This window comes from Amphiura filiformis, chromosome 5 (assembly GCF_039555335.1).
Source record: "Amphiura filiformis chromosome 5, Afil_fr2py, whole genome shotgun sequence".
Classification (NCBI taxonomy): domain Eukaryota; kingdom Metazoa; phylum Echinodermata; class Ophiuroidea; order Amphilepidida; family Amphiuridae; genus Amphiura; species Amphiura filiformis.
The window spans coordinates 33,594,845-33,608,983 of record NC_092632.1 but is presented as its reverse complement, the minus strand read 5'-3'; the positions used below and the strand labels follow the sequence as shown (position 1 = coordinate 33,608,983).

The 14,139-nt window shown below is 36.5% G+C and overlaps 1 protein-coding gene across 7 annotated transcripts in view; it reads left to right on the top strand.

Annotated features, from left to right (window-relative positions):
- Nucleotides 1-13,854, top strand: part of LOC140153011 (tubulin polyglutamylase TTLL5-like) — a 181,574-nt gene extending 167,720 nt beyond the window's left edge. For all 7 annotated transcript variants that reach the window (XM_072175591.1, XM_072175590.1, XM_072175586.1 and 4 more), the window contains 2 exons: nucleotides 7,059-7,153; nucleotides 13,485-13,854. In XM_072175591.1, coding sequence (XP_072031692.1) covers nucleotides 7,059-7,153; nucleotides 13,485-13,516 — 127 coding nt within the window. In that variant the 3' untranslated portion in view covers nucleotides 13,517-13,854. The remainder of the gene's footprint in view (nucleotides 1-7,058; nucleotides 7,154-13,484) is intronic.
- Nucleotides 13,855-14,139: the final 285 nt, after the last annotated feature.

The following is a 14,139-nucleotide window of genomic DNA, read 5'->3' as shown; positions in this document are numbered from 1 at the left end:
TCTGATTTTATCATAGCTACATTTTGGGCACCCTAATTATTTCAGGGGTGCACACAATATAGGCCTAAATATTTTGTCAAAGTCAGCTAACAAGAGATACCTAATATCTATTTTGTTAAAATGATGCGAAAAAATAATGTTTCACCTGTTCCCACAATCATGTTTTTATTTGTAGGAAATGATGATGAACCATATTTGCGCCAACTCCCACAAAAACGCTGTATTATTTGGTGCGTTTCCATGGCAACACCTCACCAAAGGATATTGACCTCCTGGATTACTGTAGAACTCAGCAAGATTTTTATCTTCAACTTTGACTGCCACATTAAGTCATGAACCTGCTTACTTACTAAATGTTGTCAAGAATGTTATCAGATATCGATACAAATTGCATTATTTACACATGATTGAACTGTTTTTAAATGTAATAATTGTTGTTGGCGCCCAGAATGCTTTGTTCTTATGGTCAATGACTTTGTTGACCAAAGTGCATGATGGGGAAGTTATTATAAGAATGTCAGTTGTCATTGGATTGTATACTGTGCCTGGTTGAGAAGCATGGTGGACTTCACTCTAGTAGTGAACAAAATAATATGCACAATTTTTGGTAACTATGTCTTGTACCAAATGTCACCAGACACACTGATTGTATGGCACTTATTATAAGTACCCCATCAGTTGCCATGATGTCTTTGACTTTAATAAAGTCTTGTGTAACTTTGGTTCCTCATGATTTTTCCTCCTTCCATTTGCAATTTTTGAATTTTCTCCAGTATACTACAGCCTGAGTGCATCCCCTTCAGCGGGGCGGAGAACACAATACCTCAAAGCAAACCACAGAGGATTTTAGGGTTATGGAGCACCATGTCATGTCCAAAAAGTGACCCTCAGAAATTTAAACAAAACATTTAACAGAATTTACATACACGCTTTGTGGAATATTAAATAGCGCTTGCAAGACAAACCTAGATAAACAAAAGGAAGGCCTGCTAGTTGCCCACCCATGTCATAAATTGCAACCAGCAACCTTGCCCTGGACAAGCACCTCCCAGTCCCCCCTCAACATGTCCCCGGAACATGTCGCAGTGTGTGCCCGCTCGTTTTGCCCCTTGCCACACCCTTGAGACCGATACCCCACCTCTTGCCTCTTCACTAACTGGAACACCACCGAATACATAAACCAACCAAAAGCATGCTGAGGGAATTGAGGGATGGCAAAATTCATATATTATGTAAAGCACAATTATTTGAGTGGCATAAACATTTCATGCTTTACCATCAGAGATGAATTTATTCTTGTGTAGTTTAGTTATTCTTCACACAAATTTAAACATATCACACAAATAAGACACACCCCAGTGTGAGTTTGCCGCCAACTGTGGACACTGTATATTGCTATCTACTACCGCGGATGTGTGTGTGTGTGTGGTGTTTTCATCGCCTAACCGTGGACTAAAATGGCGGGTTTTTTGTGTATAATACGAAATAGAATTTTAGGTATCAACTGCGAACTGTAGTTTTTACACGTATGGTCTGCGGTTTTGAGCAAATATCGCTCAAGGTTGGAGGTAAGTCCGCAGTTTAGAGTGAAAAATCTTGTGTGTGTCCTCGTTTGCCGGCAAACACATACGCATACCTATTGCATTGCACAAACAGGCAGTCCATTTAGCAGGACATTGGATGCTGTATTGGATTTGAATTATAATTGAGGATAATTTGAAGAAGCATTTCAAAGTACATTGCCAGAATGGTACTTTTGGCCTCTGTCATGACAACTGGTAGAGAGGAAGTTAGCAAATTGAGGACTAGACATTTTTGCAGACATAACGGTATATTGTCAAGTCATTCACCTCTCAGACTTACTTGTTTTTCATTTTAATTCATTTGTTTGTTCATTCATCATTTGTTCATTTGTCCAATCATTTTGATTCATTCATTCCTATTTATTTATTTATTTATTTGTTTGTTTGTTTATTTATTGTTTGTTTGTTTGTTTGTTTGTTTGTTTGTTTGTTTGTTTGTTTGTTTGTTTGTTTGTTTATTTATTTTTTTTTTTCTTGTTTTTTCTTGTGTTTTTTTTGGTATGTGCTCATTTATTTATCTATTTTTATCTTTCTCTGTTCTTCAACCATATTTTGTTTTGGAGTCCCAACATGAATTGCAATCTGCATTCTCCTGTTTGAAATCATGGCATGATATACTTCAACATTTTACATCAGAAATCATTTTCTCATTGGTTATTGTATAAAATACTTTCCTAAATTAAATTGACTTACCATATGTAACTGTGTGAACCAAGTATGGTCATACAGGGCACATTTAAGCATGTTTAACACATAAATGCTGTGTAAGAATGTTAATCCTAATCAGAGAATGTGACACTAATATGATCTACCATCAAGTGCCTGTCATGTTCGATATGTGATTATTATAACCCAGTGTCGGATTTGAAAATGTTAAAAATGAAGAACTGTATAAGCAGCAATTTTCATGACAGTTTTATTTTCATGAATTTTGCAAACAGAAGTTAAGTTGTGAATATATGAACTGTTGCCATGTAATAATGTTGATGCATGAATTTTGTGCGATAGCAACATGCACAAAGATCCCCTGTCAGTGCCCAAAATCATGAAAAATTATCTTCTTGAAAATAAGCGCTTTATATGCAGTAGCCTTTTTGAAAATGTGGAACATTTTAGATGTCTAAAATTGGCATGCAGCAGGAAGCATCTCCCATGCATCTTGATGTATCCAAAGTGAACAAGACAGAAAGAGGTGAAGAACCGGAAGATTTGTTCAATTCAGCACATGTTCATCTGGAATATTCAAGATGCTATGGCCTTGATCCAGTGCAGCATCCTTTATCATTTCATTCTTGTCTAATTCTTATGGGAAAACTTTTCTTTCTTTAGGATCCAGTCTTAACTACTAAGTTCATGCCAAGGGTCGACTAGTGTTATTGCAACATTGCTTTGCCCCCTACTTTATAATAGCATTCATTCATTCATTTATAAACTTTATTCCCCAACTAGAAAGAGGAATACAATTTGCCGGTTTATGAAAAAACAAATCAAGACATAATCAGTCTCTCTAAAAACCAAAACTGGTATATGTCTTGTATGATGCAACTGCAATTTTTTTTCCGTCTGTGCCCCAAACAAAAATTTTATTTTTCCCTGCTCATTTTACCAATAAGGGGCGCACCATTAGATTCTCGGGAGGGGGTAGGAAGTTTTGAAAAAAACAACTTCCCCACTACATGAGCAAAAAAAAAAAATTCCCCACTAACACTAAAAAAAATAAAAAATTCCCCCACCTAACTGTGTATAAATGCATGAAATTAAAAAAAAAAACTTCCCCGACCCCAACTTCCTACCCCCGAGAATCTAATGGTGCGTCCCTAAGGTCAGTTTCTATCCTGTTGTGTACTCAGACAGTGGGTATCAGGTTGTAGTTATTGACAATCTCAATTGGTATCCGACATGCAGCTTTCTCCACCTTGCCAGACATTCCTGTCTCATCATAACTCAGAGATGCCAATCTTCCGATTTAAATCGGAATTCCGATTTTTTTGTATTTTTCCAAAAAAAATCAGATTTTCTAAAAAAAAAAAAAAAAAAAAATTAAATTTTCAAAAAAATTTTTGGCCAGAAAAGCAAGTTATAGACCCTAAATTACTTGTTATTCAAGGTTGGAAACCATAGAAATACTGCTACAGTAATTTAGGGCATATAACTTGCTTTTTTGGCCAAAAATATTTTTTGAAAATTTAACCAAAAAATAGGGGGGGGTAAAAAATTTGATGAATCATCGTTTTATATTACGCATTATATATATCCATTTCAGCCATGTAGGCCATGTTATTAGGCCAAAAAATACTTTGGAAAATGGTCTCTCATGTACAAAAGTATAGGAAACTGAACATTTAAAACCACTTTTTTTGGGATGAAGGAAGCATTTTTTTTCAAAAAAGTCTAAAACTGGTTTTTATGTTAAAAATGGCCTTTAGGGGTGCTAATTCTGCTAAAATTGCCTGGGCTTAGGTACCTAATTTGCATATTTTATGGTATAATTTTGAGAAAACAAGCCTTGAAGAATATTACATGTATAATAGATAGTCTTCAATACTGCTATCTAGGCTTGTTTTTTTATTTTTTCTTTATTTTTTAATCCATTTGAATGTAATTTTACCCTCAGAAATGGTGTCTCCTGCAGTGTAAAATGTGTAGAAACCCTCTGGCTTTGGGGCGCTTCGCCCCCTCAACCCCCACCCACCAAGGGCCCTTAAGCGGGCCCCTGGACCCCCGGCCGTGGAGGCGATACTTCGGTCGCTTCGCTCCCTACGTTCGCAAATTTCTGATTTTTTTTTCATAACCCATTGGCATCTCTGATAACTAATAATTATATCTTCATGCATATATTACAAACCCACTTCATACACTTTATTTTGGTGGGTGCTGTGAAAAATATAAAGGAATAGCATCAACAATAACACAATTAAAGCAGGACTGTAGGAAGTCACCAAATATTCAGGTCAAGTGAAGTCATTTGGTAGTCAAGTCACTAAAAATCGCTCAAGTCAGTTGCCTCATTTTACCAATATATAGGTCAGTATTCTATCCTGTTGTTGTTGTTGTGTACTCAGACAGTGGATATTAGGTTGTAGTTATTGACAAAAGATCATCTCCAACCAAGCCCAAGTCAAACTGTACATTGTTACCTGATCACAACTTTCTCCACCTTGCCAGGTATTCCTGTTAAAGTTACCGTCATAACTAATTGGGTTAAGTGCTAATATCATCATGCACCTTTGCATCAGCAATTCAACATATTACAAACCCACTTCATAAATTTATTTTGGTGCTGTGAAATTTGTAACGGAATATCGTCAATCGCAGTGGGGCAGAATTGGTGCTCACGCCTCCCTAGGAGTCAGTTATGTCAGGTATCTTATGTGTGAAAACAGGTTGCTACCTGTGTAACAAGATTGTTAACAATTCCATGTACAAGGACCACCAGGCCAAGCTCATATAGTCTGACACCAAACTTTATGCAATGAATATAATGTAATAATTAATGCAGCTAAAGTTGCTTTTATTCAAATTTAATTTCAGCTTGATAAGATAACAGAAGAACATAAATTCCTTATGTCTTGAGGTTTTTTTTTTAAATAAATAGGACAAATTCTTTTGTGATATCTTCAAATTTGGCATTCATTTCATCTATGTGTCACATACTTGTATACAAAAAAAGAACTTTTGCACTGGTTTGAACCCAATGACTTAACACAGTTTATCTTTGAGCAGTCATAAACCAAAACTTTTGCTTAATAGTTATTTTAATAACTATGAAAACTATGTGGCAGTAACAACAAAATGTTACTGCCACATAGTTTTCATCCTACAAACCTTCCATATACATTGAATCACGCTCTGAATCATCTACTAAAGTTAAATAAACTGCATGATTTGAGGGCATGTATGGTTCAAACAGAGAGATATACATTGTATGTTGCCATTATAGTAGCACCATCTATCAGGGGTGTACAAAGATTGATATGCTGACAGAAACAAATCAAAGAAATATCAAAATATTTAGACAATTCTAATAGTTTGCATGACCATATCATGTATCGTGTGTGTGATTATATGCTATATTTGGCAGTATACCTAGCTTCATTCATGTTTCAGAACATATGGTGTCTTCTATCAACATATGGATTTAATCCCACACAGAATAAAGTGACACCCATTATTTCCCGTTCTATAAATTTGGAAGAGTTTTTCGGGAGTTCACAAGGAGCCCTAATTGTTGTATTATGCTCTCAACAACTGTCAAGAAGCATCCTACGCATACACGCTGTTGTCTGCCCAATCTAACATCTTTGATCTGTTTTAGTTTAAAAGAGGGGGAAATTAGGCAGGAATCTGAAACCTAGGGAGTTGATGGAACTTCATGATTTCCATTGAAAGAAAGTTAATACAACAATTTTATTAAAATTACGCCCAAATATGTAGTATGTCTGGTGTATTTATCCAACTGTGCTCATTTATTAATATTAGTATAAATGAGAAATTAGTTGTCTGGACTGGAGGAGTAGTTAACCCAGGTGTATTAATGTAAAGTCACAGGGGCTGACAGCCTGCATGGGCTACCTGCCCACTCATACCCAAACTATTATTAGCGCTATTATCTATGGTTTTTTCAAAGGAATGGATTGTGATGTCATGTATTTTTAGAAATCAAGGTGTCATGTTTTAGGGTATCTCACCAAGTTTCACTAAGGGTGGTTTAATGTTAGAATTAGGAAGGATAATGCGAAGTCTGGACTGGAGGAGGCTTGTTTGATATGGGATACTCTTTGTACACCTTGATATGTGTGCATGTTTGCATTAACAAAGTCATTCAAAGTGAGGGCAAGATATAGTTTCCCACCATAGACATTTCGGCATAGCGAAAACAAAATCCCAGTCCTCGCTTTGTGAATAGGTGCACTGGATGACACTCTTTATGTGGGGGTATAGGGGAGGTATGGGCGATTTCCTCTCTTTGTATGTGCTATTCAGAGATGTTCTCACTGTGAAAAATGTCCTCACTTTGAATGTGTGAAACTCACTCTTGTCCTCACTTTAAATGCAGGGACAGACACACGCTTATACACACACACTCTTTGAATGCCTGCACACATAGGGGGTGTAACATAACAAATTTCTCAAAAGTGAGGCGGGGGTGGCATCCCCGGCCGCCCCGCTTGCTGCGGCCATGTGTCCGTCTCTGTCTGCGTATCTTTCTGACTGAGCTAGCTGGCTAGCTATCTTGTTGTGTGCCCCTGTGTCTGTGTTTTGTGCATACATGTTATGGAATCGTTCCAAAGCAATCACACAATTACTCGCTCCCCATAAGCAAAACCATTCCAGAATATTTCAGTGACATGGTCATGCAGCGTTCAGAATTCAACTCCTCCCAGTCCATTGCTATGAAAGAAAACAATTATATGTTCTCTGGTATACAGAATCTTAACTAATTAATATCTAAAATGTTTGATTTTTTCCTTGCAGAACAACCCAAGAACCACAAGGACCATCACATGTTTTTTATGGTGGTGTGAAGTACAACAACATGACAGGGTATTCCAGGCCATCTTATAATACAGGTAGGAAATTATAGATATGAAAAACTTTTTGAATGTCACTTTGAAAGGTTTGATATCATTTTACTTTCATCGTAGATTGTAAACCATGTCTGGTTGACCACTGCCTGACTTGATCTGCATTCATGTTTCTTCACAACATGAAATCTTGAAGGTGAACTAAATCCTGTTGTCAGTTCTCTCAGCATGCTCTGCTCCATCTGCCCCCAACTTGGGACAGGCGGTGATGGTGGGATGAATGCTTTGATCCCGGAAACCATCCCATTCCAGTCACAACGTCTCTCATGACATTGCATGGATCTTTACAGCCTGGGTATCTCCCCTTCAGCATGGCCAAGCATGAGCAGCACATGAGGCACCTGCGACCAAACTACCCTGAAGATGTTAGGGTTAAGATTAGTTCTGCTGCGTATCATGATATCAAGGAGTAATGTTGTATATCAATGCAATCATGCTTGTTAATAACATTACCCAGCGGAGCTAATGGACATAGGTCTTTGTTGCTCTGAGTTCTCCCCCCCCCCCCTCCCTCCTTTCCATACAATCATCAGGAAATTTATGATGGGAAACATGCCCCAATTCAAAACAAAAAAAAAAAAGCTTACCAATAATTCATCTCATAATGGTTTGAATCATGTATAAATTGTGAGAATTTAGTCTGGTTATATGTAATTTAGTATAATTGATATCAAAGGTCACATAAATATGACACATTTAAATAAGAAATTACTTAAAAGTTGCTGATTCTGATCCCTATACCTGAGAAAACAGATTGGTAAGAAAATAAAAATCAGCAATTTTGTGTTCTTTTTTGTTGCCTTTATTTCTGCGTAGTGCAAAGCACTCAAACTAAAAAGAGTTGCACGCACAGTTCTCACCATGTCATATGTTATGATAACATTTCCATTTAAGATATGCTGCACATGACCAGCATGTGATGTGCAATCTATTAAGCATTAGCATACTACATTTTCTTATGAATTTCATGTGATGCACACTACATGTAGTCTGCTTTTAAAATTCATGGTAGCATCGCAACAAAAGTTGCCTACTAAAGTAGTTTTGGAAGTTGAGAACGCAAGAAAAAATTTCATGCTTAAAATTGACAGATAACCAGGTGTACATTTCATTGGCATCATTATGATTACCACACCCTGAGTTTTAGAAATGTTAAAGATCAAGATATTTTTTAATTTCTTGTTTCAGAAAAGGCATTGTTTTCAGAGAAAAATAAGTTGTACAATTCTGATATCTGCATCAAAGCTGAAAAATTAATGTATGGGTATTGATGTATAGTATAATAGCAGGAAAAATAATTTTAGAGATAATTCTGACAAATAATTTGTTCAGGTAAGCAAACAAATGTCTTACAGTTCCAAGTTACGCTTAGACCAAATTCACTGTAGAGCTAGCCTAGCTTGTTTTAGGCTTGTTTCTCTAACAAAGCTGTATGTCCTTTTGCTCACTTTTGAACCTACTCTATAGAATGAAATCAAGACGTCATATTTACTTGTATGTCTGTCACCTGTCTGGGTCCCTTCAAAGTCCAATAATCTTAGTTATATTATGCCAATATGAGAGGGCTTAACATTTAAATACCTTGAACTAGATCATAGGATAAACAAGAAAAGAGGTATTCATGAGCCAAGTTCTCATCTCAATGATCTGTTGGACATCTTGATTGGCCAGTGGGAGGAGTAGTGATGGATATGATGGAAAGATTGAAACTTGAAATTTTGATGGATTTTCTTTTTGCTAACATTATATTTGGACTTTGTTCATTATATATAGATGTTAGTATGTACTATGTTGATTTATTAATAATGCTAGTTTAAACATGTCTGCTGCATCCCTGTGGGTGCATTGTCATTGGTTGATCAGCGGGAATGTGGGCGTTTGTCACGCTGTGTTCATTCAAAAACCCATCCAAGCATAGCTCAAGAAAACACACTATATTATATTAAGCTGAAATTGATACAAATTTAGCCATATTCTTGGTTATCGACTTACCAGCAAACATTGCCATTTTATCAAATGATAGGGATAACTCTCATTTATTATTGATAAAAAGATAACATATTTGTAGACAAGTGAGATAATTTTCTGACTGATTATCGGACCAGGGATTTTAGTACCTTATGTAGTAGACATTTCTCTTTAACTATGATGCAGTTAACACAGTAGGAATTGTCATATTGTAATCAGAGAGAACCAGCTTGAGTAGGAAGGCAAAAGAAATCTTGATGTGCATTTACATGTGCTTCAAGACAGTATGTGCAATACCTGCCTGACACTTTGAATCCATTGCATCACCGATATCTGCTGCTATTTCATCCACTTGACATCTGTCCTGGACATACATGTACTCTTGCATTTGTAGTTTAGGTCCATGGTTTTAGGTTAGTACTAGGCAATATAATGGGGGGGTTTAGGGTTATGTTTTAGGATAGGGCTAAATGATGAATTGCCATTTACAGTGTGAAGATACCAAACATTTTTCTAGAAAGGCCTCTGAATACAAACAAAGAGCAGTTCGCTTGCATGAATAGGCTTCACAAGGCAAGTGTACTAGGTTTTTGTGTGTGAGCAGAGTAATATGGTGCAACTTTATAGTTTCATTCACAACCACTTCAGAACCACTACGTCAGATGCAGCAATTGTCTAAAAAGATCTTTTTAATAAAAAAAGACATCAGGAGCAATTTGGGGAAAAGACCTCATCACATTAATTTAGTCATGAGAAGGCTTTCCTCGGTTTCATTTTTTAATGTTTAAATTCTAATTTTATCACAAATAACTCTCGGTTCCGTTAATTCAGTGTTCGACACCCGACAAATGCTAGTTTTAAGCTTACCTGCATGCTAGCTGTGGCAGGGCAATTTCTATATTTCGGTCACTTTTACTTTAAAAAATATGTGGAGCATTTATTAGAGGGGAGCATTAAGAGAGAATACAGCATGTGATTAGTAACAACATGGGCAATCTTGTTGATTACAATGATGTAGTCAGTATTCCCAAATGAGGCAGCTATCGGTAGTTGCGCCTTTTTAGATTGTCTTGAGGTGAGATGTATAGTACACAATATAGATGGTCGCGCATCTTGATAAAATGTTTAGCAGCTGGTTACATGTCATCATCCCAGGCAACTACTAATCGTTGCCCGAAATGTCAGACAGTTGGCCGCGATGACCTCTTGCCTGATGAGACTCAAGAGTCGGAGATGATGCCCTGAACAACAAGGGGGCCAATGATGATGATGGTAGTGATGATAGTAATGATATAATGAATATTATTTGTTTAATTTTAAGTTTGGCTAGTTCAATTTTAAGTGTGGAATTGAAGTCTGTATAACTAATCTTTGCCCGATTTTTAAAAAGTTAGTGATCATTTTGGTATGAAAGTTTTGATGAAAGCAAATAGGCATCATTGGTGGAAAAATCGTGGGAAAACAAACAAAACTTGGTGGGTTGGACGAGTGCCGAACCCTCAGCATGCTAGATAGTGTCAGGTTCAAACACCAACTCTTATTTATAGTCAGTGAGTAGTTTGCATGTAGCTCCAGAGAAGACTCATTAGTCAAAAGGGCCATTAGTCCAAAAACATTAAAGTTAGGGATTAGGGCATTTTTGGAATAGGGTTAGGATTAAGGTTGGGGTTAGTGTTATATATAGATAGGGTTAGGTTAGGATTAGGGTCATAGATTAGGTAAAGGGTTACAGTGTGAATTGGGGCTCATAATGTCTCCTACTAGATTTTCAGACCAATGACCATTCAGACTAATGAGCTGTAGTCAGTCTTCTATTCATTCTCTCATTTTTGTAGTGATGCCCAAATGCCTGCTTATTATCCAAATAAAGGATAATCATTATAAGTGTAAGAGACCAGACACTTGGTCCTACGCAAATATCACAAATCAATCAGAATAAAATGATTCAATTAAGTTGGTATTTAATCTTGAGGTGTATCCATTTGTTTTGATGCCAATTTACTGTCTGCTGTGTCTCAGGTTGGGTGTTAATACCGCATTGCATTAGACAAACTGACTTTTGGTTTCCAATGTGTAGGAGTAGGGTTGCCTTTATTTAGACCATTCACAAGAATATTGTAAACATCTACAAGTTTACAACTATCAAATTTATATTGTTTATTTAAATTAAAAGGTGACTGGTCCTTTAGTCACTCTTTTTCAGGTGAGAAATCTGTAACAATTTGAGGTGAACTCTATCCTTTTTAAGAAAAAGGTGTTTGGGTCTTAAGGTAAAGCTTCATGCCTGTGTTTACAGGCTAGAATGCCAATCTCTCTTTTATTAAGCGACATGGGACTAGACCTGTGTAGGCCTATAATGTTCACAACAAGTCTGCTTACCTCCCAGCATAAGTGGATACCAATTGCGGAATTGGTAAAGCTAAGTAAACAGGAGTAACTTGCCCAAGGACACAATAGTCAAGTTCATCGCTATGTGACTCGAACTCGCGACCCTATGATTACGGGTCTATGGTTACTGGTCTCAAAATATGTGCTTCTTGTACGTTCCCTATGTTGTCATGTTAAAAGGTTTGTAATTCTAAAGGAGATTTGACCTTCTTCAGTTGCAGGATATGAGACTTAAGTTATGAAATGCTGACATTCTGGACCTTTTGAATGGAAATCCCATTTCTCAGAATTACAGCATTGTATTAGTTTCAATAAGCGTACTTGGTGAGAGATAAAAACAGATAGATACCCCTTCCTTTCCTGGCTGGGGCCCCATACTGCCATCTAATATGCCAGACACTTAAGGTATATTTGTATATTGTAAGTGGTGTTAAATAGCTTGAACCCCGCCTGGCTGACTGACTAGACTGGTTTGATAGCTGGCCAGGTCTTGCCCGCCCGCCTAGGGTCTGTTAGTTTATTTATTACATGGATATCGCTATCTGTGGTATTACTTCTCTTTAATCAGAGACTGTAGTGCTTTAATCATGTCAGAAAAGAATCCATGATGAAAATGGAATAACACTTCTGGTGATGCCACACTATATCATCATGTCTATAATACTCTCATATCTGGGTATATTAAGATGCCTGGTCTCAGTGCAAAGTATTAATGGAATTTTTACTATCACATGAGTTAGTAATTGAAGATGTTAAACTTGTCCATGATCTTGGATTTGTATAGCTATACTGTAGAGCCAGTTATCTGATTTCCTCCCTCTATTGAATAACTCCCCTACTAAAAATATGGTGCAATATTAGTCATGTATAGCGAGATATTTTTTGAGGGGTAAAAAGCATATGGTCAAAAATATTTTTGGGCTTTTAAATTTGTGGTTCTAAAAAAATAAAAACCTCGTTAAAATTTCTAGCAATACAGTACAAGTTTCAAAAGATTACAAACCAATCAACATGATCTATGCCTATAAAATATGGGAATGTATGCTGTACAGCTGAAGAACTAGCCGGTCTGATGTCAATGATCATAATGATACAGTCATGTGTTATGTATTAGAAGTAGATATGGCCAATTTGACATTTTTTGATAGATAGGGTATCTGCTCTCTACAAGTTTATTATAGCAATTGCAAACTTATAATTACAGTTACCTCATTACATATAATTACATGCCCAACATACAATGTACTTTAGGTGGTTTTTTTGGTTTATGTTTTGCTTATTTACTAAAATGATGCAAGCCTACCCTAAGCACACACAAAACCACACACTAGCCATTATTTGATAGCTGCCTCATAACCCTGGGGTTATGGTTTTACCTGCAGCATAATATCATATTGCAGTGATGGTTATTGTATCATCATTTTCAGAGAGCTGCCTTGTATGAAAAGCAAACACAGAGGCAAAAATGTTCATGGGACTTTCCCTTCCCCCACTTAGTGGTCTGGGGAGTACTAGTAAGATGAAAAATTGCCCTCAGCCCCCAAAAATAAAGTATCATCTACACAACACAGACAAGCAATTTGGTTTCACCGTATGACATTTTTTGTCTTCCAAATAACCATTGGTGTAACCCATGATATGAAAAAATCAGTCAATTGGCATGGTACCCTAATTCTTTGTTCACTTATTTTATAAATTATAATCCCGCATTGGCAAAATAGTGCCCCCCCCCCCCATATGTCAATTAAATATGAAGCAGCTATTCTGATTTGGATGGTTTTATCATGGACTGTAGAACCATATCATCAAGTTGTGTTTTTCCATGGTCTGCTTCATATTGGCTATGTTATGTGCAAAAAATATGACAGTTGCGGTTTAACACGCAGCCTAGTTATTTTTTCTCTGTGAGTTTATAACCTCTATGTTCTTGTATTTTCTTTTACATGTATGATAAATGCAGGTACCCTTCAGGCTACAGTGATAAGACATTGATGGAAGTTTTGACCCTAGTCTTGTAGGGGTCTGTGACAACGAGGGTCAGGATGGAATGAGATGTGTGTGTGGTGTATGGTGGAGAAAACACAGGCCTAGATACAAGTAACCAGATGATAAGGATGTGATGGGGAGTGTACCAAGATGGCTGACTGTAGTATTAACTGAAACTAGTACAATCAAAAAAGGTTCAGAATATCAGTTTGGCTAGAATGGTCCAATGCTTAAAATTTAATCATGTAATTTTATTGTTCTTGGCTCAATATGTTGAATCTCTAAAATGAGAAGTTTGATATAAAATTAGATCAATTATTAAGCCCATATTTGTTGGCCTCACTATGAGTTTTAAATATAAGATGAGATCTAGTTGAGTTCCAATTTTCAAAACTCATAGCGAGATCAATAAATATTGGACGTAAAGCATCCAATTTTATCATCATTGTTATTATGTTTTGGATCCAATATTTTCACACACTTGGATTCATCAAAATATAGTATTCTACTTAATTGGACTTAATTGTAAAAAAACTGTTTTATCCATGTAATTGTTTCATCAGACATTCCATTTGAATTATAAATGTATTCCAAGTGCATTACACTAAATGACCAAACAAAGCTCCGTC